The sequence below is a fragment of the Cinclus cinclus genome, chromosome 13, assembly GCF_963662255.1.
Source record: "Cinclus cinclus chromosome 13, bCinCin1.1, whole genome shotgun sequence".
In the NCBI taxonomy this organism is placed as follows: Eukaryota; Metazoa; Chordata; class Aves; order Passeriformes; family Cinclidae; genus Cinclus; species Cinclus cinclus.
Genome location: NC_085058.1, coordinates 7,365,077 through 7,389,882, shown reverse-complemented (window position 1 = coordinate 7,389,882; position 24,806 = coordinate 7,365,077). Strand labels below are relative to the sequence as shown.

The window sequence follows — 24,806 nt, the reverse complement described above, 5'->3', positions numbered from 1 at the left end:
CGAGGGTCACAGGCTTCAGAAAAATGAGCAATAGACTACTACAAAGTAGTTCACAAAAGCAGTATAGAGAAGCTTTCAAATGTTTGGATGACTTTTAGCCGAGTTTCAAACTCATATTCTTGCCTGCTTTTTCCAGCACCTCCTGATTTTAAAGAAATACCTTCCTTGTGAACACTTTCCTGACTGCTCACTTGCTTAGTACTTTTGATGAAAGTGTGGAGCTTGGTAAAACCTGCTTAATGAAACCACATGGAACTCAAGACGATCTCCTAAACAGAAAAACAGGGTAGCTGATACCTAGGAACTTCTGCTGTCATCTCCTCAAAAAAAAAAAAAATCTTAATGACCTTGAGCTGACTTCCAATTTTGCATTGAAGAAACTAAAATTTATAAAGTGAAAGGAAAACCAAAAGCAACCATCTTATGCTCCTTGGGAAAAAAAAAAAAAGAATGGTGATTACAAGCAGCTCTGATGGCTACAGCTGGGTTATGACAGAACAGGGTATTGAAAATTCAGTTTTGCAAAACACTCAACTACATCCCTAAAGGAAGGGCTGCTAGGTTATTTTTCTTGTTCCTGTTGCAGCGTAAGGGTAGCTTCTTTTTCATTGTTACTTTTAAAGTTCAAGACTTCTGCCTATTATCACAAATATAGAGAAAACAGTAAATGCCAGATCTGAGTTTTCAAGTTTCCCAGCTTCACCAGTGTTATGTGCACTACAAAAAATGTCTAAATTCTGAACGCTATTTTATCAGCGAGAAATTTGTGACTACCAATATGCCAAAAAAACAACTTAATTACCATTTCACTTGTCCAATTAAATGTTTGATAAGCCTTCCTCTCAGTTTTCTGATCTGCTTGAACATATTCATTTCTGTCCTGGTGTAACTCACCTGCCTCAATAAACCAAGTCTATTGTATACCAATGTAAGCAGAGTGGCTGAAGTCTTCTAGGCTGGAATTACATCTTCAGGAATTCCTAACATGGGAGGGAGCTGGCAAATTTATAAGACTAAATCCATACCAGCACGTTTAAATAAAACATATGAAATGGATAAAAGCAAAAAAGAAAAAAGAAAATATGGTAGCATAAACCAAGAGCTCAGGGGATAAGGAGTTAAGGAGTAGCATGGGAAAGAAAAACTCTTCCACTTTCCCATACATGCCAACAGCCTGGTTATTTTTAATAAAAAATGTTATTCTCTTTCTGATCTGCCCATTACAAAAATGTTCAAGTAGCTCAGGATATTTTAATATAGTTAAGGGAGTTTTTCTGACAGATGTTTTCAGATTCTGGCACATTCTGGCATTCAACTCCATGATTTTATATATTAGTAATGTGACTACTTTTCATTGTACTGCCAAGCCAGCTACATTCTCACCCGTTTTCTACCAAATGAACAAGTATCTGTGGAAACTCTTTAGATAGAATTATTGCTTCAGTTCATCATCAATTAAGTTAGTGTTGATGGATGCTATACGAACTGTTCTCATGAAAAAACGAATGCTGGTGTGTATTAGTATATAATGTATCAAAACCTCATTTGGATGAAACCAGGACAAAGAAGAACTGAGAAGACCACCCAGACAACAGGTTCAGAACATATGGCCTTCTTGGACTGTGGGTAGCTTATTCTATTTCTTCAATTTTGAAGTAAATTTTTGGTAAAATTATGGAAATCACTTTCCAGTTCAGACTGTTCCCCATAATAAACTCCCATCTACAGGCAATATTTCTGTAGAATTCATTCCAGCTCCAGCAGGAATTAAGGGGAAGACAGTAGAAAAGAGAGTGAAAGCAATTCCATAATGAGCACCTGAGCAGCAGCTGAGATGCTTTACCCACCAGAAGGGAGATAAAGCAGCTGTCCAACAAGAGGACTGGCATTTGGAACTTCTAGTACAGCGAGACAGTTCTAGCAATAACCACAACAAACTAGCACAGAAGTGCTCAGGTGGCTCCAATTTTACCATGTGCAATGGTAATTTTGATGACAGATCTAAGGATGATGAAGAGAAAACTGAAGGGTGAGATTTTATAAATCATAAGTAACTCTTCTCTCTCCAGCCCACTCATCTGAATTGCCTACAAAATATGCACAAATGTGACAAACTAAGAGCTTTGTAACCTGGGACAGGTTACAGTGGGGAATGCCACAGGTCTTAAATGCACACAAGACTGATGTAGATCTGGTATAAATTCCACATAATCTCTAATTTGCAACCCACTGTACATATCTAGAAGTACTCATTAAGATGTTACGTTACTATAAATATACCAGGACACTCCATGGTTTTGAATTAAGGACCTGCTTCAGAATAAACAACTGTACAAAGACCTTGGATTCTGTGAATACCTCCTCAATATCAAATTATCTCAATAAAATATTTATGTACTTTCACTTTAACAGAACTGAAACTTTTCTGTTGAAAAAAGATGGTGACAGTCAGAAGATGCTCTTTTCTCCTCAGCCTTTTATATAAACAAATATTCATTTGGCTGCATTCTTGACTGATCAGAGAAGGTTAATGATGTGGGAAAGGGAAACATCACAGCAGAACAGGCTAATAGGAGACACTACAGTGGAGTCAGACAGACAGAGAAATAGACTGCAGCATCTCTACCATGCTTGTCATGCAAGATCAGTCTAGAATTAAAAACAGCCAGTTAGTTCTGATCAAAACACCTGCTTAAGGATTTTTTTTCCTTCCTCTCTTCTTCTTGACATGGATTTCACACTGCTCAGAAGGCCTTTCCTGGCATAACCTCCACCCAGTTGCACTAGCACACAAAGCATTCTTCATTCACTGAGATGCAACTTACCCAAATAGTTGTTGCTCTTTGACATCTCAGTAATGTTGATTTTAGTAGCTCCTTCAGGAATTTCCACTATCTTGTGGTAGCCAAGATTTGTTAGCGTGTGTTTGAAAACTCCAGACACAACCTTGCAAGCAGTGTTGTCCCCTCCACATATTCCACACTTGTCAATCACCTTGTCAGAACCCAGATAGTCGTCACAGCCAATGCTCTGCAAAATAAAGTAAGATTTCTTTTTCCAAGATCTTACAACTGCAGACTTCGGACATAACAAACGAGAATAGTATGACTTTCAGAGAAGAATCAATTCTGAAATGTTTCTGTGAATTAGCATTTCAGCAATTTCTTCTGTATGGAAAAAAGGAATAAACCCCAAAGGGTTCTCAGACTCAGCATTTTCAAGGAAGCCAACAGGTATTTACATCCTACCAGGCAAAATCCAAGAACACACCATGAGCAGTAAGTAATGCACTGATCATGCTGACTGCATACTCCTCAGCTGAAAGAAAAGCTGAACAAAATTGTTCCCACAGCTGCTGCTGTGGGAAAAGAGGTGGAGAGCTATAGTTTTATTATAATTCAAAATAGGCTTTTTCTAAGAAGCAGAGCTACTTCCTCTATAGTCTTGTCTTAATCTCTTCTAAAAGCGAGCACTCAACCTATTCTCACCAAAAGAGGTATGTGAGAAATCTTTATACTGCATCTAGACAGTTAAGAGAAGAAACTCACCTGTTCATTGAGTACAAAACCTTCAACCCACTCAGTAACACACCTGGACAGGATAGTTAAAACCAAAATAACTTCCTAGAATCACAGAATGGTTTGGGTTGGAAGGGAACCTTGAAGATGACCCAGTTCCAGCCCCTCTGCCATGGGCAGGGACACCTTCCACTAGATCGTGTTGTTCCAAGCCCCATCAAACTGATCTTGATTCGTACAATCCATAAAACAGCTTCCCTAAAAAGAGATGCTAAAGGAATCCTAGATGACCAGGGATATAACTGTGTTTTTGAAAAAACAATACAGCTGGCCATTTTTAACGAAAGTTTAAAAAATAACTTATCTGAGATAAATCAGCTTCTCTTTTGTGACAACACAGACAACACTTCAGCAGCAAGCCGAGGAAGAGATTCGATATTCTGGAATTTTGATATGGGTTAAGGCCTAAGTATAGCCTGGAGATTAGTAGGAATTTGTGACTGGCTGAGGGTTAAGCAGCATACAAACAAATCACATGGCATTTACTTCTGGAGTACAGGCTTGAATTTGACTTGACTAGTGAGGAAGCTCCAGATCCTTAGGAGACAGCTTTAACATAAGCAGCAGGTATTTAATATACCTCATGACAATACCTTTAAGTTACTAATGAGCGGAAAATCAGATGCATGCAATTAGAAACTCTCTATTCCTCAGAATAAAATTTGGCTTTATTTGTGAAAAGGGTAGAAATGCCCCAACGCAGTGCTTGTTGTTACAGGCATCATCGTACTTAGGTGTTGGAGACAAAACATTCCCCAAACCCTTTAAAAACATGGCATAGCTGATCTACCCAGCACCAGGATGTCCAACAAAGAAACCCCTGCAACCCACATACACCCAAAAAATGACACAGGCTACTTCCTGACATCACATAAACCATTTTATTCGAGCACTTTCACACAAGGACATTGGGGGTTACAACATAAGGAGCTTGTCAGAATATCAGACATCTGGGGTTTCACTCCTAAGGTATTCCACTGATAGCTTACTCAGGAAAAAGATCTGAGAGTGATCAACAAAGGAATTCTGCAAATACCATGAAGTAGTAGGACTTCACAGTAAGACAAGCATTGGTTTTATTTACAACCATTGATGCCAGCAGTAGTGTGCTCTTCAACTTCAGCACATTAATAGCAATACTGGAAAATCAATCTAAATCTCCCAATCCTCAAAGAAAACGTAATTAATTTCTGTCACAGATTTTGAAACTAAGTTTTATCATTTTACTTCACCATTGCGTTGTATAATGAGATACAAGAATAATGATGTCCACAAGGTGGCACTTACAATCCTTGTGAAAACAAAATGTAGGTCTTTGCAAAATGATTTAAAAAACTGAATTTCTTACACCTAAACATGAAGTTGATATTATGCTTCTTTTCAAATTAGCCTTTACCACATGAGTAACAACTCCTCCTGCTTTGTTACCAATAATACACTCTTAAAAATTTATCAGTCAAACCAAAGATTTCTTTTGCTTTGGAATGAAATCAAATCTTCTGCTAAACTAAAATAAAAAAGAAATCTCAAACTGTTTCTTCTTCTATCATATGTTCTCCTTGTCTGGTAACCAGGTGGACTTCATTTATCAATCATAAATAAATATTTAAATCCAAATCCTCTTGTTTTTCCTCCAAAGAAATCCTCACTGACTTCAAAGTTGACACCAACTGGAAATTTGCCAAGTCACAGAAGTCAGCCTCTTTATAGATTTGACAGGGCAGAATTATATCAATTCCATGGCCTTCACAATGCAAAATTTACTAACAAATTTAAAAGGCTTTTGGATTTAAGTGTGTCAAACAGAAGTATGTATTTTTCTTTTCATTCACATAAATTTTTGTGTAAAATTAAATCGCTCCCACTGACTCTGGGAAAATGAGAAAGATCAAGTTAGGAAGCACCTGAGAAAATTTTATGTGCACAAATCTTTGGGACCAGATGAGGTTATGGTGATTGGTGGTGATGTCTAAAAAGCAACTGCCACATCCATCTTCATTAAGGGCAAGGAGGTTCTGAGCTCAGCTGCAAGCTGGTCACCATAACCCTCAGAAAGACTGCAGAGCCAATCCTCATGAAGAAATTTCCAAATGTAGGACAGACAAAAAGAAATAAAAAAAGAAGACTAGGATCAACCATCATGGATGTAGCAAGTTCAGGTTGTGTCTGAATTTGTGATTCACGGACAAGTTCAGTGCATGAGTGCAGAGGAATGGATGTTCTGTGCCTTGACTTTAACAAGGCCTTCAGAGTTTCTCTCAGTATCCAACAGCTACACTGGAGAAATTCAGAGTGGGAAATTCAACAATAAGGTATTGACAGTAAGGTATCAGGACATGCTGCTCATGTCATCCTTTCCCTCCAGGCAGGAGGTACAGCAGATTAGGAACTAGGAAGCACATACTGCTCTGGCTCCTCACCTGTCAGAATTACAGTCTGCATTGGTGGACTTGATTCCTTTCCCAGACAGTCAGTTTCTGATATTTTCACCCAACTTTATTTCTTGCCTTTGATAAGTCTCTCTCCTCTCCACTAGCAAGGACACTACTTTTTCTGAGTTTTTATCTCCGAAGTCTAAGCAAGTCTTCCTAGAGACTGGCTGGATGGCTCTCCCCTCAATGTGCAAAGAAGCTGAGCACAGCAATACTACTTTTCCACTGTTAAAACCTTTGACCTTTACATATGATCTTACAGATTTAACTCCAAGTAGATAAACATGATTCCTTTCATTTCTCTCTGTCTGTGAAGGGCAGTAAATGAAACACCAATGAAGATGTTATAAGTGCTAGAGAGTAATAGCCTGCAATGTGCCATTGCAATAGAACAGCAGGGAAATGCCAGCACAGCCTGTGTTTGAAGCACTGCGTACGAGGCACTGCACGTGGACACACAGTGCAAGGTTGGTGGTGCACGTTCTTCAGTGGAAATGAATGAACAGGCTGTTCAGCAGTCAGGAGCAGTGGCTATACTTGAAAACCTTCAGAATACCTCCCAAGGCAGAGCACAACAAAGCCAGCAGAGCCTTCCTGTCTCACTTGGATGTCTCACACGTCTTCAAGGTTACAGCCGAACCCTCATTTGCTTTATGAATCAAAGGAGCAATGTTGAGAATTTACATTCAACCACAGGATAACAAACAACATTCTAATGGCTCTCACTTGATTTGTGGTTAGCTATAACCATAATTTTTACCCAAACATTTGATCCTTCTTTGGCTTTAAAATATTTCCTGCTGTCCACAGGCCTAACGCTCACAAATCTTTGATGCTATTTACAGCCCCTCACGATTAGATTGTGGTAACATCCAGATGTGGTCCACTTAATTAATCACAGATTTTCTCACCTGCACAATAGCTGGTTTCATTACCTATCTGTATTTTATGCTGAAGTTCATTTGGTCAGGTAAATTTCAGACAGTAGGAAGAAGCAAGCTATTTATTTTTGACAACCTGAAGAATTCAAATTACATTTATAGTGGGTAGATATGCACCAGTTTAGTGAAAAAAAGCTACTCACATGAAGACATATAAAGACTCTTTCACTAAGATATTCAATAGTTTCTTACTGGCTAGAAAATTACTTGAGAGCAAAAAAGGTTTTATTCTTGTTACAATGGAAAAAGTAAAGCCATCCAGGAAAAGCAATCATGTGGAAAGATAGTCTTAGAGATACCAACTAGTAACAGCTAACAAAAAAAGATTAAAACATCTAAATTATGCATCTCACAACGATATCTCTGACAGATAGGAAAACAATTTCCCTCCTGTTGTTTTAAGGAAAGATACTCTAAATGGAACTTGTAGCTCTCCCATTAGCAAACTCAATGTAAGGTCTATGAAATCTGCCTAAGCCCCCAGCAGTGCTGCAGCAATAAAGACCTGAAATACAAACAGACCATTGCTGGCTGTCAGCTGTCAAAGTCAAGAGAGCTATTCAGCTTTGAGACCCCACGCTACAAAGACCTTATTAAAGGAGTTCACTCAAGTGTTTTGAAGGAGCTGCGTTAGCAGCATTTAAGAGTAAAGAAGATGAAGAAGCCTAATCCTAATATGTACATTCCACTGGCAAACACACCTAGAAGGTGAGCACAGGGCTTGTGGGCGTGTCCCCATCTGATCCCATACAGTTCAACCAGCAGCTCTCATTTCTGCCTGGGTTAGGAGGAATCTGTCTTACTCACTTCCAGGAGCCTCTGGCACTGAATCCAGCCACAGGCACACGACCCTACACAGAAGGAGAGTAGTTTCACCATGGCTGGACCCTGGGCCAGGCTGCTCCCACTCATAACTGCTGCTAGACCACTGAAAAGCACATCCAGGGTCATGGGGCTTCAGTTCTGAGGCTCTGTACTTTCAAAATAATCAGACTGCTCACATTCACTAAGAATGGAAATACTGGGATAGAAAAAACCACCAGAAATACCACAAATTAAAAGGTTGACTATTTTTTTTTTGTTACCTGAACATTTAATTTGCAACTAGAAGCTCCATACCATGAAACTTCTAATCTCAAGAGGTGCAACATATTCAAATAATATATGCACCTCTAAAATGCACTAATTGTTTCTTCACATCAGAAAATTTCAAACCACATGGACAGTAAAGCTGTTCTAGTACAAAAGCAGACTAAATCTAATCTGAAATAAATATTCCTAAATCACATATTAACAAAGCACTCACATCTGCTTGAATATACTGATCTGCTGCAAATATGCCAGATTACTTGATAGCCCAGATTCAGCAAGAGTAAGCGAACTTTATGCTTCTATTTATACAACTTAACTGGTAAAGCAGAAAACCATTGCAACATCTAAGGTCAGATACCAACTTCACACAATATAGTTCTTTAAGAAAGCTATCTTCTTTCCTAAAATCTGTACACCAAGCACATATTTATGATGTGGATCATAATGCTAAAGCCTTCGAAAATGCAGACAGGACTTGGATATACAGACGGACTGAATCCAGTAACAGTGCAGTCTGAAAATTAATGAAATGATTCTCCAAATCTAGCCTAAACTGACCTTGTTAGCAACAAGAAGAAGCAGCTAAACAAAATAATACAATTCATGTTGTTGATGTTAACGCTAAGCCTTTTTAAAACACCTCTTATCTAAGTGGCTAAAGCTAATGCATGTCATATCTCAGTATTATTGTTGGCAAGTAGTACCATGCCCATTTCAGGATTCAATGAAAGGTCTCCAGAATTCTCTTGAAAAGAGTGGTGCTTCAGAGAACAAGTGTAAAACCCTATAAAACCTCACCAAAGTTAGAGCTGTTTCCTCAATGTAACACACTGATTCCCCTGCCAACCCTGAAATTCTGCCTTTTAATTCTTTCCTGAGATTTTACAATACCTACCATTATTATTTTCTGGTTCATGAATGTCATAAAGAGCACAAACAAACAGTAATAACATTTGAAGCCAACCTGAGGAAGAGAGGGAAGAACACAAATTGTTTAAATTATGAGTGGAGTTGAACAGCCTCCTGAGCACTTAGAGGCAAACACTCACCTCTCCCACACAGCAATGAGTCACTGCTTCTAAGGCAACTATTTCATTGTTCAAGGGAAATTCTTTGGGCACCACGACCTTTTGATGCTGTTTTTGTCCTGCCCTTTAGGAAGAGGAGATGGAAAAGATGCCAGTCCATGCTTCTATTTAAACGATACAAAAACACAATCTGTTCCTTCTGAAAAGTCACAAGTGGCAGAGCAGCCATTCCACAGGGCAGGAGACAAATCCAATGGCACAGCCTGGAGTGGAAGCCTCCATCCAACACAGTTCTAGTTTCTCCATCCTTTGTGCTGAACAGCTACACAGTATCACCCCAATTAACATCCATTTAAACAGCATGGGTGATTCACCCAAATAAACAAAATTCATGTTTTTACACAAATACAAATGCTCTCTCTCCTCACTATATGCAGCTGTAACTGCCTACCTGCAAGCAGTTGCAAAGAAGTCTTTCAAACTTAAAGGTTCAAGTTTGCTACTTCTTAATTTTATTCTTGCAAAGCTCTATTTGAGCTTTCAGGACAGAAATAACTAAAGTTCTGCCTGTCCTATAGAAAATAGTAGCCCTCAAAACATAAAGCTGGGGGCATGGGAGGAATGTTGTGCAAATGCCCTGAAAAACATGTGGGATCTCAGCGTTCTGGAGTTTTACACACTCCTGCTGACCAGAATTAAGGAAAGGAGGCAGTGCACCCTCGCCATGTCACGAGTTAAATACAAAGTCCATTTAACATTCAGCCATCTGGATTTTTGGCTGTACATCAATGCTGTAGGGGGAAGAAATGTGCAAATCCAAGAGGGAGGAGACCCCAAGAGCAGATGTGATGGCCCATAAAGCTCCTTCCAAGTGTGTGACCACATCACAACTGGCAGAAATAGGAACAACGATTTCCTAGGAGTACAACAAATACCTGGGAAAATTTATTTGTGCAAGAATCCACACAGCTGCAGATCACTTCTCTTCAGGATCTCATGTGGCCCTGAGCATTTATCAGACTTTTTAGATTTATCTTAGAAGAGATAATCCTTTGCTTTTCAGTGAGCAAGGACTGGATTAGACTAGTGCCTCGTTCTGAACACTGTGTTGCTGGAAGGTTTGTGACACAGTCCTATGCTGACTGTTCAGAAACATCCATTCTGATTAAAAGAAAAAAATACATTTACTATCATGTATTTACAGGAGCTGCTCCATTACCTGCTCAAGCTCTTCCTTGATAAATCTTTCTACCAAGCTATCCAGTAGATTCCCCTGGCTCATATTCTTCACTCTGGTTTACTGCTCCTGGGTTTAAAAGAGTTTTGCCCAAACAAATCCTTGTCTATAAAAAACACTAAAACACTGTTCTAAATACATCGGGTTTATGCTGCAGTGGGAAGTTTTTTCTATTGTGTGATATTCACCTACTTGTGAGAAATTATTTGCAGAGTTGAGTTTCATTTTTATAGTAGGAGTTTTTGGTAACAGACGTGGAACGAGAGAACACACCAGCACCCCATCCCTACTTGTAGAGCTCGTATGAAGAGGGGCAGAATAAAGTTCTGGAAAAAACATTTACATTATCCCTCTTTCTATAACAATGAGTGTGATTCAAATAAAGGTAACAGTTACATAGAACAGTGCACTTTTAGACAAAACCAAACTCTCCTTTTCACTTGTTTTAATAAGATTTCTTACATGGGACGAACCAGTTTACATAATTTGTCATGCTCAAACACTATCAAATAATGGAATTTATGCTTTGAGTGACATTTTTGCAGCCAGAAACCAGGAATTTGTTTTTTTATAATTTGTCTATTCTCCTCTTTGATAAAGTCAAATTCTTAGGATGCTGATTTTCCTGTAACTCAGAATTATAGACCAAAATTTCTTTTCTAGACTTCTAAACCTATTGAGACAAGAGTGAAGCAGTTTCTCACAGAAAACCAGAATTTAAGAACGGTCTTTCTCTAGATAACACCACTAAACATGCCAAGTTTATTCCTCAGTTACCTGTGCATAGGACTTCACGGGGCTTGTACAGGGGTTCAGTTTAGCAGCTTGTATTACAAAAGAGGTATGCTTGAAACCTCAGGGTTTTTAAAGCTGCCATTGAACTAAGCTGTTTTAAACATCTCAAAGTAGACATGAAAAGGTAAGAAATACTAGAATTCACAGTGATTTGACATATCTGTCATTAAAGATCTAAAATAAATTCCCTTTTAAAATTTTCAACATTTTTTTGTATTTTAGCAGCTTCTTAATACTTGACAGATCAAGACATACAGTCAGGTATAAGCAATACTCTGTATTTACTACCTTGACATATTTCAATGCTGCAGCCCTTTAACTATCTGTTAATCAGAGAGAAGATGTGTAAACCATCAGTGAAGAGGTCCCTGAGTAATGGAAAACTGTATGCATTTCTTTATTTTGATTGGCTAACAAATAAGGAAAAAAATGGGGCCTAATGCCCTCAGAAGAGTATGTTCAACTTCACCATGGTGCCAATAATAACTTCGTCCTTAATTTGCACTAGAAATTCCTGGCTGTTAGTATTTCTAGCCAATGTGAAGATATTCAGGTTAGCAAAAAAAAAAGCAAAAAACAAGTATGAAGAGCTTCAGAAGAATCTCAAGGCAGTGAATGATCTGGCCCTTTGAATGATTAGATGCCATCACCAAAACTCTCCCAACCCTATCACAAGAACAAAGAAACATGAAGCTGTTGCAAGTCACATCAAAGGTCCATTATCCAAAGGGATAATGGGTGCAGAAGAGTGATCCTAAAGCTAGGAAAAATGTACACTATTTTGTCAGAATGTTTTCAGGCTGCATTTTTCCTTTGAGGCACAAAGACTTCTTTAGTCAAATATAATGTCTTTCTATCATATAGTAGTCTTTTATTAAATATGCTTAGCTTCATTCCTGAAATTTAAGAGGCCTAATTCCTATGTCAGTCAGTTCCACTACTAGCCACATCATCTTCATTTGAGAATAGCACTGGGTAATTTCTGCCGGTGACTCAGAGATCTTGTACTGAGACAGACAATGACAATCATTTCCTCTTCACATTCTCCATGAACTCTCAGGTTTTATGGACTTCACTCAATCATTCTCATCCAAGTTATTGTTTCCAGACTGAAATATTCAGCCTGTAGAATCCTGCTCCTGTTATTACACTCCCTTGTCAACACCATTGGCTTAACTGTGCCACCTGTGCTTCTGAACAGTCCCACCTGAGCTGGGTCGGCCACACATTTGAGATGCCACATGTATCTGTACACACTCATATCCAGAAACACACACAGAACAACCTGCTCTGCTTTGCACTTCTTCCTTCATTCCTACCTTCTTTATTTTGAGGCATTATGTTCATTTCAACACTCATACTCTCCCTTTCCTAATCTCATTCTTTGAATATTACTTACTTTAGTGCCTACACAGGAGGCTGTTACATCTAATAGTTTTAATAAAGCTAACTGCTTTTAAGATATTTTTTTAAGGAATGCTCATTTTTCAAAAGTTCAGTCCTGGTTTAAATATCATTATAGGCTCTGTGCAGACAGAGCCACAACCACATTCACAGTGTTTTCTCAGGATGGAACTCACTGAAGGTTTGGTTAATTTTGGCAAAGTCTGATATGTTTGTAAACAAATGCAACTGCACCACTTTCACAACTGACCCAATAATTTCTGAGTTCAGACCACTACTATCCCTCATAGTCTTACAATACAGTTTGTCTAAAATGTTTACAGGCAGCAACTCCTACTACTAGCTTTCTTCAAATCACTTAAGAGCTCTTCATCTCAAACACTGTTTCCCTGTCCCCCTGGAACTATTTCTCAGCATCTTTTATTGGACATCTTGCCAGGTCAAAATAGATATGAAAACTGCAAGCAGTTTTACAATTTGAAATTTTTCTCCAGAGCATCATCCATTTTGGAATGCCCTGTAAAAGTCACACCCACAACATTTGGGTTCTTTTCTGGGTTTTGAGATAGCCCATCTAACTTTTCCCAGAGCACTGAAGTACAAAGAGTTGCAGTTAGATTCAACAAGTTCTTCAAACAGTTTTTGTGCTACAGCAAATACAATTACAAATGCAACCTCAAATCTGATTTCCTTTGGCTTTCCTTTGGTAGTCAGAGAAAGGGTGAGAATCAAGCTAGATAAATCAAGGGCACCTGAGAATTACTGAGAATCTCCTTACTTTAGACTCAACAGCTGTTCAAACACACAAATATGAGTTTAAATTTTGTTATATCAAATATCATCTGAATTTCAAACACAAAGATGACCCCTTGTAAAGCAGGAAAACAGCTAAAAGGATGCAATAAGGTGTTTTCTAGATGACTAGAAAATGGATATATATGCAACCAAGATCAGATTTCAGGAGTTACAAAAGTAACTCTGTTGCCCAAAGTCAGCACAATAATCACCATATATTTGCTATGCCCTTTGTATCCTCATTACTACTTGAACAAAAATCCTGCCACCACGATTTAAGCAAGTTTAATTTGAGGATGGTTCTTGTCAACACTTCACATACCAGGGTTCTGACTACCATTCCCTACAACAGCACCACAGGCACTGCCTGCTCCTGGAGCTGCATCCAGCCTGCACAAGGCATTCACACAAGGAACTCAACCATTTCTTTGGCCACTGCAGTGTCTGCACATGCCTGAATCAGAGAATACGTAAGAAAGAAGCATCCAAGTTGGAGGCAGGTTACCTTCCCAGAGAAGGAAACATTACACAGGAGGAGACAGAGGGGACTGGCTGTGTTCCTAACGTGATGAGATGTACTCTGAGCCACATCTGTCACCTGCCAGCTTTCAGCCCTTACACTCCCCAGCTCCAAAAGCGAGAGTTCACGCTTCTCTCTTTTAGGCAATTCTGCTTCAAGGACTGATACACTGGAGAAAGTAAAGGTACAGTTTTTGAGTAGTCATCCAAACATGGATCAGGTATTTGGATTTTTTCAGCAAAAATGAATTAGAGGAAAGAATATGTATTAAAAAAAAAGTGTTTCTCTTAATACTTGAAAAAGAATGTTGACAAAAGCATTTGCTCACATTTCAAACATAAAGGTTGAAAAATTGAGATACTACAGTTGTCATTCTGTGTCTCACCGACTATACAAAAAGGGACTGTGTAGCAAGTTTGATGACTAACTGGGTGAATGACAAGACAGTGGAAACACAGGAGTTAATTTTGTCTACTTGAATCTTGGGGGGATTATTTCCAAGTGCTTTTTCTCATGATATGAAATAGAATACAGTTTTTTGTGTTGTGTAGATACTCCCTCACCTCCCCAAACTTAGAAAGCAAGAGGTCTCAGTGAAGAATCATTTTATGTAAATAAAGACAAAGGAAACTGGAAATTACTAACTGGTTTCAGACAATACTAGCATTACTTTACAACTCTTGTGACCTGGTCTAACACACAGAAAATTCAACTCTTAGAAGCAATTTTGTAGGAAAAATAAATGTGTGCCAACTTCTGCAGAATCCAATCCACAGTTAAGTACTACTGCATCTCAACACTGCTCCCCAGAACACACAAAGCTTTCTAGGCCACACAGAATTCTCAGCTTTGTTCTGTAACAGATTTATAAGTTTTACCTGCTGCTTTGTGTAAATAAATGTCCCTATGGGTTAACAAATACTTGAATCTTTCACAACTTCCAAGTTAAAAAAAAGAAATATTTAATTTTTTTTTTTCTGAAAAATAAGGGACAATACATAAAAATATCCCAGTTTAATACTCCTGTAAACTTCTGACTGTTCCATGCTGCTTAATAATACAGAAGTCAAGAATAGAGACTATGTGAGGGACCCTTGAGAGGGGAGAAATTAGATTCACTGTCTTTCTAATAATTCCCTATGTGAAAAGAACCCTAGCCCTTGCCAACAGACTAGTCCCAACTGGCTTTATGCTAAGGTTGTGTTTATTCAAGTGTTCTTTATGAAGGAAAATCTTGGCTTTATTTCAAGGTAAAGAAAAAAAAACCTCCAAGCAGCAAAATATTTTAAGGACAGATGTCTGATCTTGAAACAGCAGCTAACATAGGCAGAATATATCTGTGCAATAAGTACTTACCCATTAGCCCTCTCTTTCAACTGCATGTATTTATTTTTATCCATGATGTTGCTCACAAAAAAGGTAGCACAGAATATACTGTTCTCTGTTATCTCCTGGGACAACTTTAATTAACTCCTTTAATTCTAATAAATCTGAAATTCAATAACAAGTGTTTAGGTGTTTTTTTTTCCCCTCCAAGGGTCTTTTGGAACTGTGCTGCCCAGAGCTGTGAGGTGCATGGCCCCAACAGCAGCAGCACCCAGGAACTTGATAGCTCAGGAACCTCCTCTGAGCCCAAGGACCACCATGACCTGTGCTTCATCCTTCACTGCTCACTGACACTTGCCTCATGTCCTTACTTCCTCTCCACCTTGGTGCACCCACCTTCGAGACTACTTGAACTGATACAATTTCATGACCAAAGAAAGAAAGAAAGAAATACAAGCAGAGCTGGTAACTATAGTAATGGCTAATATTTTCAAATGCTTTCCAATAGTATCCTGTTGCTTTTAGATGGCTATAGCCCTGCCAAAACTTAACAACCCACACTGAAAATTTCCTTGCCAGGGACTTGAAACAAGCTGAACATTTATTTTCAAAGAAAATAAACAGCAAAAATAATTTTGGTTTTTTTTTCCAAAACCTAGGATTACATAAAACTGTGTGTTTTGCAAATATTTTTAAAAGAACTTATAACTGGTTTACTCAGAAATGCTTGCTCTTTTCTTTTTAAGATTAGGGGCTCAATATTGGCAAGGAGACTGAGACAGTAGCAAGGATGTGATCTCTTCTTATGAAAAGATGCCCATGTCTAGTAAAGATTTAAAGCTCTGAGTACCACCACGGCATCTGATCAACACACACAAGTTAGGGACTGGGCAGTACAACACTGAAAAAAACCTGGTCACGCTGTGCATGCTCCAGAGTTTCAAGCAAGTTCAGCCTCAGCCTACAAATTGGTACTGTCATGACAGAAGTGCAGGGAAACAGTCACTGAAGCAGCTCAGGAATTGTGTTCTGCCGTACACGACTGAGGAACACAAGGTCAGTGCACAATAAGGACACACAGACACACTGGAGCACAGTGTAAAGGAGACATGTTCTCCCAGCACAGAATAGGACAAAAGAGGAGAGGATGAGTCATTTACAGCCAGAACCTGCAGAAACTGTGCCAAAGAATCCTGAGTCTTAACACTTCAGCTGCTCAGCAAACAGCTGATACCAGTGGCTTTTTATCTAATGACTGCTGGCCTTCACAAGAATCAATGTGGTTTCCTGATGAAACTTCTTGAAGGAGCATGGGTTTGCATCTTTCCTTCTTTAAAAACAAAGAAAGCTTTTATGACAGTTCCAAATACCCCAAAAATGACAATACTCAAGTGTATCTCTCAGTAAGCTCTTGAGCTCTCTTTATCCCTGCTTCCCAAACTCCGTCTGAATTTCCAAGGTCACCTAGAGGTGCAGAGATATGTCCCATCACTGCAACCACAGTAAGGAGGTGGGACGTACCACCAGCAGGTAAGAAACATTCCTTCTTTGTAAGACAATGCCACAGATCTTATTGAAAGGTCAGGCTTGCCTCTTACTTGGTTAGGCATTCCATAAATGCTCTTTTGGACCAATGCATGGTGAAGGGGAATAGTCAGTACCAAGTTCAGGCTTCAGAATCTGAGCTCCAAACAGGGCAGAGTGCAAGCATTCTTGACTGCTCATGTTCATCTTTACAGCAAGTTCTCATGGTCAACCCTGGAGTGCTCCTGAGGCTGCACAGCCACGCTCGTGTTCCACAATGGAGCAGCCCAAGGCCTGACAGGAGGTTTAGAGACACCCACTGTGGCCTGACCTTTGTCCTGCTCTGAAGAAACACTCCAGCTCTTTAAATAACAGAAAGTCATCAACAGCCCATGCGAGGAAGTGGGATCATCACAATTTCACTTCAGGCTGCCTATGTATATCCAACGTCTCTGTCCTCTCTGTGGTTTAGTAAGTCGCAATCTGCAAAGTCATGCTAATACTCCAGAGCAAGGGACTGAATCCAATATTCTCCCTACCCTGACCTGAAAATTACGCCACCCCCAACAAGACAAAGTAAAAATTAACAGGTTTTGGCCTTGGGCAAAAAGAACATTTATGGAATGCCTGACCAAGTAACCCCTATCTCCTTTGATGGAGGAATTATCAAGCACTGATATCCTGCAGCAACAAGAACAGAACTGTTCTTTCAAGAAACTCCTAACAATGGGAGGTAATTTCCAAGCTTGATTTCTACACTAAAAACAGGAAGCTATTTTATTTATCATGCTAACAGCAAAGCACAGGCACCTTTTTCCTAGCACTTCAGTTCTTAGAATATACAATCCATCTGTTAGTAAATCAGCTCGGCCTCAGGGATTATGTAATATTCTCACTCACACACTGAATGGTACCAATTACACACAATTTCAGTTTCAGCTGTATTTTAGACATTTAAAAATCTCTCACTCCAAAGTACCAGCAAACTCACTGATGTAATTTAATTATTACACATTATTTGCGCCAAGACATGACAGTTTGGATTAATCAGTCTGCCTATGGTTGATCCCCAGCAAAACCACAGAAACAACTCTTCTAAGACTCTCACTCTTTAGGTTTATTCTTTCTATGCTAAGTCCCTGATAAAGTGCATTATAGGAAGCCAAAGTAACTTGACATTTTTGTTCAAGGCAAATCCACACTTAGGCTCTTGCTGGAAATAAATACAAATCTTCCTCTGGCTGTAAACTGAGGATTTTCTTCCATTTAATTCTGACTTTTTAAAATTTGTTACTCTGCCAGTGAGTGCTTTTCATATATAAAACTGTTCCTTTCTTTTACTTGGTTCTCTTGTACCTGCTGTGGCTTGCAGGGAAAACACTGCTTTGCTAGCTGCTGTGAAGGATTTGAATCCCATTCCTTTTTCAGTCCTGCATGCTTTTCTCCAATCTTTTCTCTCTACTTTATCACTCAAGAATCTGTTTATTCATAGCAGGGGGTAGGGAGAGAGAAATGATGAATAGTGTTGTGCTTAGCCTCCTAAACACTTTATCTGGGCACTGAACTCAACAGTAATTCTGCTACTTCATTTACTGGAAAAAACCCACATATTTCTCATTCAGGCAAACTGTGGAAAAAAAATGTAGCACTTTTCCAGAACATAATTCAGCAACAGCTAATGAGATGTGTGTCCCACCTACCTCCATTTCCCAGTGTCTCTGTAGTGGGATTTACTGAACTGGTTCTACACAACCAGCAGCCACTCTGACTAATATTTGCTCTGGTATAGCAATTTCAACTGTCCAATGCAAACACGTGTGCCCATCACAGTATGAACAGTGCAAATTCTTTGACAGCCAGCCAAACACCCCAGAAAACTGTCCTCCTGCCCAAGATTGTTCTGCTTGCTCTGTCTTCTGGAAGCCCACAGCCCAAAAACTCTTGAAATCATTTTTCTGCTATTCAACAAAATAGAATTAAAATATGTTTTGAGCACATTTACTCATCTAAGCTTTTATGGTACATACAGTTGATATAGTTTCTGTTTCTGTATCAGATTCTAACTTCTCTCTGAAATAGTATTAAGTTCTTTAGAGATGCTATTTAATTGTGATTCTCCTAAAAATCTACTTGAGTGTGCACCACCATACAATCACTGGCCAGCTATAGGGACACAATACTACCAGGTATGAAGAACTATCATGTATGAAGAACTGCAATTTTTGACTACAGGGGAGACCTTACTCTGAATAAGGGGCTGAATGAGTTCTTCAGGACTGAGCCTCAATTTAAGAGTGTGTCACAAATAAGCAGCAGTTTAAAAAAAATGTCACAGAAGTGTATACAGTAGCAACAAAAAATATACAACACATATTACATGAAAAATATGCTGACATCTAAGTTTAAGGGCTTACAAATGCAATTAGATTGCCCAAATGGAAGTCACAAGGTATCTAATACTGGTATTTCATAAATAACTTAATAATTAGTCATTGTAAAAATAAGACTAACTACAGCATGCACCTATATGAATTTATATAACTTAGAAAAAAACCCATATCTGAATGATTTCCTCATTCCAACCCTGCAATATGTGTGAAGACTCACTTCACACACACACACACACGCAAAATAAATGCTCTCTTTTCCCCAGCACAAAGCAGTACAAAACAAGTAACTGCAAAAGCAGGCAAGTACAGTGTCAATAAAAGTTCTGGCAAACTTAGATTGTTCCAATTAGAGATACAGCCAAAAGCTATATGGAAAGAGCCAAGGAAATACCAATGGCAAGCAAGAGAAGAGGCAGCCAAGCCAACACACTGTTTGGTTTCCCATCCGAGGAAGGAGAAAAGGAAGAAAGGTGAATTTCCACCTGGAACAAATTCATAAAGTAGTCCAGAGCACAGAATTCTGGCAGCTGTATTTGCTGTTATACTGAATCAATATCCTGATCAAATTTGGCAACACTCAAGCAAGCATCTGTTTTCTGTATTCACCCCTGTGTAAATATCCAAGAAGCACAGCTCCATCTGAGGCAATGGAGGAGCTTGCATGCACTGAAGAGGACAATTCTTCAGCCTCAGGGGAACCATCATAGTGAGGATTTCCCAGCAGCTCTCTGCAAGAGGAAGTGGAGGGAACCAAATTTTCTCTCAGCATGTGAGCATCACGCACAGTGTGCATGCAGAACCACACACAAGTACCCACGTGCAGTTTCAGCAAGCCCATTACATTGCAAACTGATCACAGTGCACAAAGCAGCTGTGACTAAAAAAGGCAATAATACATGAAGCACGTGTCATTTAAAAATGTGTGCAATAATACAACAAAGTATTAAGAAACCCACAACAAACTTGAGATTAAATACAGTACAAGCAAAAAGGAATAAAAAATGGGGGAGGTTAATTAATCAAACCATACCAGTACACGAATAAAGAGATAGCCTTGAAATCAAGTGAGAGTCAATCAGAAGATTCCAACTCCTTCATGAGTCCTCAGATTGCCTTATATCAGCTATGTGGTTATAAGGAAAAGTACTAAAATGCAAGTAATGCTTTTGAAAAGGTTACAGACTACAGTTCCACACAATCCAGACCTTTACTTCTCCAAGACTCACCTGAACAAAACAGTCTAACAGAACAGTGTCTAAACAGTTTTATTTTACATAACTTTGGAACTGGAGAGTCACAGGATAATGCCCTCCCTAACCTTTAAAATAATAAGGGAGCACTACCAAAATGTGCAATATCCCCTTGTGCCAAAATACCTGAAGGGCTGTATAAATTGCTGTCAACAAGGTGTTGTCAATTTGCTGAAAACCAATGCTCTAATCTGCTATATTATCCAGCACGTATCTACAGCCATGTTATACAGGCAACTTATTGCATAAGAATAAATATATTTCCATATGAACATTTCAAATTGCATTTATATTGCTTACATCTACATTTAACATCCATATCATTAGCAAATTAAATATAAAACATGAAAAAATTGGCTGATAGTCCAGTACAAATGAAACTCCAGAGTTGAAACAAAGGACTGATAGTACAGTGTTGTTTTAATAAAATTTACTGTATGTGGAAACTACTTAAAGAGCATAAAGAAAGAAAAATTGTATTACATAATACTACCAAACTGTATTTTTAGTGACGACAGACTGGCTGTGAAATTATAACAGACTGCAAAGACATCAGTGCTGGCTGAGGAAAAACAGTTTTAAGGTAAAGCAATCAACTGAAACATTAGTAATCAGATTAACAGAGGATACAGTGAGAGAATTTAACAAGCAAGCAGATTGCAGACTTGTCTCCATTCTGATGCCAATTGATGGTCGATGAGTCATTCTATTCATATGAAGAATTTTGAACCATTTTTCGTTAGTTAGATTACAGTTATGTCTAGAGAATACACTGTAAAAAAATACGTTACAAAAGCAGTTTATTGAAATATTCCAAAAGACAGTAAGACACAGAGCGCTGCCATAATATTTGCAGACATAAAACTGTAACACAGACTGACATCTTCAAAAATGACATCTTCAAAATTACACAGAATTCTGTGTACAGAATTGGATCAAAAATATTCAGATTGTTATGGATGAAAACACATATGAGCTCCAGAACAAACAGCCAAGCAACAGTTTTTTAAAACAAGGCCTGTGTTGCTAACAAAGGCCACTGTTCATTACAATCCAATCGAGAAACATGATGTTCATGTCCAGATCAGGAAGTCCAGTGCATCCCAGCTCGGCAGGGAAGACTCTGCACTCCGAGGAGTGCTGGGTGTTACAGCAGGTTACCTTCACCCCTCCTGCTCCTCTTGCTCCACAGGCACAACCACCACTGCCCCTGAAGTTACGCTGAACAACAAAAGGGGACAATGCCCAGATACTCTTCTTCGGACTTATGGAGAGACTTTCTAAGTCAAAAAGTCACTCCTAACTATCTGTAAGGTTAGACAAGATCTGCCAAAAACGCCAAGTCCTCCTCACAAAGCAACAGCCACCCCAGGAGACAGAGCAAGGACTGGAGAGGGCACTCCTTGCCCTCCACCCTGCACATAAGTGATCCCAGCCACTGCACTTTGACAGATTTGTCTTGGTGTTTCAGAGTGAACGTGGGTATGTTAGTGCAGTGGAAAAATCAATGTCACCTGAGATTTAACCGCAAAAACCACTTACAAAAGCCACTGTATAGTTTTATCACCCTAATTTCCAGAGATAAACAGGCGAAGGTCCATACTAAGCCGTATTTTCTTGTTAATTTTACCCCTAAAAAACCTCTGATTTGCTGGATAAATTTGGAAAGCTTCATTCTAGAATTCTAAAACTTTTCCTTATCTTTAATGAAGCTGAAAATCCATTACTATTCACAAGCTACGCATCAGATCTAAACCAAACCACCAATAGGAAACAGTTTTCCTAGCAATGTTAAAAGCTGTTACTGGCTTAAAACTGTTAATTGGAAAGAGACCATACTATTACAACACCAACTACAAGCATAATTTGTGATTTTTAGAAAAAAATTACTAAATATATAGAAGACACATGGCAACTTGAAGTACAGACTGCTTCTTAATGCCAGACTGAGAAAAGGGTTTGCGTGTGAGAACAATCTGTAAGCGTAAGCAAATGCAAATAATTGAACCATTTACACCAAGAATTAAACTAATTGCTATTTTAAATAATTAATTTAATAATTAAAATGTATTTACATTCTTAAGTAAATTATTGAAATTAAATCAATCACTACTTCAGTCTTGCCAAAGTATGACAATACAAAGCATCTCACCTATCCTCATTCTACTTGCTGCTCATTTTAAAATGTGTTCTCATATTTCTGAGTTTTGTCAGGACTGCGGAAGAGTCCTAATTTTAAGGCTGTGGATTAACAGACAATTTTTCAAGACCTGTGTTGGGGGTTGGACCTGACTGCTCGTCTTACTGGTTTTGCCTGGCAAGCACTGCTGAGTATTAATCTTTGCTTTCTGAACAGCAAGGCCCATCAACTGAGAGATGTGGCTGGCCTGATAATCCTCATTCTTTTTGGAAATCTAATTTACCTTATCATGTAGATTTCACTCTTTTGCTTCTCTTTACAACACAGGTTAGAAACAACGGGTGTGTTACGTAAAAATGACAACTAAAAGATAACAGAATCACTACTAGAGGAGGTAATTACAAGAAACTTTCTTTCATTGTTTAGCCATTTCACACTGATTAAGCACAGCAGTGCTTCTAGTAACGACAGTTACAATGTGAGGTACTTCTTCATTGGAAAGTTCTGCCTGACAGCTTTAAAATTCCCAGACCTCTGCAGGATTGGTCCAGATGAGTTTCTGCCAGTGTCTCTCCTGCTCAAGAAGTGAAGGTGAGTGAGCTGTGTGGTAGTGGGGACCATTGTACCTGTCAGACTACAAAGATGGCATGCTAGGAAAAAAGATTCTGTGATCCAACACTGGTGCTGAATAAATTGCCCGAAGTGCAACCTAACATGAAGCAGAGCCAGAAGTTTCCACTCCTCAGTGCTCTGTACATGAAGCAGAGCCAAGAGCTACCACCACTGTGTGCTCTGCAGCGTAAGGCCAAATAGATGTTCAAGCCCACAGCTAACAGGACAGGAGGAAAAGTAATTCTCTGCTCCTTCACTACACTGAGCAGGATCAATGACCAGGAAATTCAAAGAGCTTATGCAACGAACACAGACTTGCAAAATGTAGGCAGAGTAACTTTATGAAGACCACAGAATGAAGCCTATTATGAACTCATCATATTATGTTTAAAATATTTTCTTTCTGAAGAATTTAGCCCAGATTGCAACTACCATTGCTTATAAAGCTGTAAAAAAGTTACTACATGATGTTTCTTACTATATATTTGTAAAAATTTCTAGGCGTAGATTAGAACTTAAAGAAATTATTTAAGTCAGTCTGCGCCTTTGTGACTACCAGTTAAAAAAAATTGTTTCTATTATTCTGGATACAATGCATACTATCTCAGTATAAAGGAAAGTTGGTCGTATCATAGAGAGTTTTCGAAACCTGACGCTAGAACTAAAAAGAGCCTAAATATTCTACTTTCTACCCCAGAGTAAAATTTGCAGCACTTTGAAGTTCTAACACAAAATTTTCAAAGCCTGCCTAACCTTAACAAAGAGTTTGGGTGATGGTCACTGTACAAAAGGAACAATGAAATTTGTAGAGCTGAATAAACTATCTGTGGTTTAGGATCCGGCCCTTCTATCCCCTCTCCAGAGTCCTGTATGGCTCCAGACCTCCCTGGCAGATTTCCCTTCCTCCCAGCCTGGGCCACAGATCCACCGCAGGGCTTCTATCCAGAGGCAGGCTTTCAGGATGCGAGGGTTCACATGAACTTTCATCAAGGTTTCCCTGTTCCATTTCCACATCCCTTTACTTTCTCCAGTGCTATGCCGAACGCCACAGATTGGAGCTACTGTGGTACCTAACCTAAGCACCAACAAGGGAAGCAGACAAAATGATCCTAGAAAAGCAAACACGCCTGAGCAATTCCCATCAACCAGCACCTTGGCCCACAAAAACATTTCCATAGGCCTCCTTTATGACATGCTCAGCCTCTACCAGCAGGAAAGCACAAAATCTAGGATTCACAGGAAAAATTCCTCACATCCTGTTCAGTGTAGAATTCCTCAGTTCCATTGTGCAGTAACTAGGGAGGTGCTGCTGCTACATTTCTGCTATGTAAGTGGTCCAGGCTTGCTTCTCCAGTGTCCTTCATTTCAATTGGACACTAGCAAAGGGAAAAGTGGGGGTAACACACCAGTATTTTTATTTGTCCATATTTCGTACTTACTCTGCACTATTCTGTACAAACCAGACACGCATCTGGGCATAGGTTACCTGGGCAGCAAACACTGTGATAAAGAAAACTGTTCTAACTGCATTTTACTGGAGATTTTAAAACACATTGGAAGCAGTTAAGAATTTTAAGATGGACTTCTTGCGTATTTATTGTATTATACAAATAAACAGAATTTTCCTGGACTTGGTTCAAGGTTTTTGTATTTGTGATATTTGTTTTAAATTTAAAGCAACAAAAAGCAAGTACACTGCTATATTCCACAGAACGTCTATTCTGTTACCACATGACATAAAC

General features: G+C 38.9%; 1 protein-coding gene across 2 annotated transcripts in view; it reads right to left on the bottom strand.

Annotated features, from left to right (window-relative positions):
* The window catches only part of THSD4 (thrombospondin type 1 domain containing 4), a 222,314-nt gene that overhangs the window by 49,113 nt on the left and 148,395 nt on the right, over window positions 1-24,806 (bottom strand). For both annotated transcript variants that reach the window (XM_062501530.1, XM_062501531.1), the window contains one exon: window positions 2,826-3,030. In XM_062501530.1, coding sequence (XP_062357514.1) covers window positions 2,826-3,030 — 205 coding nt within the window. The remainder of the gene's footprint in view (window positions 1-2,825; window positions 3,031-24,806) is intronic.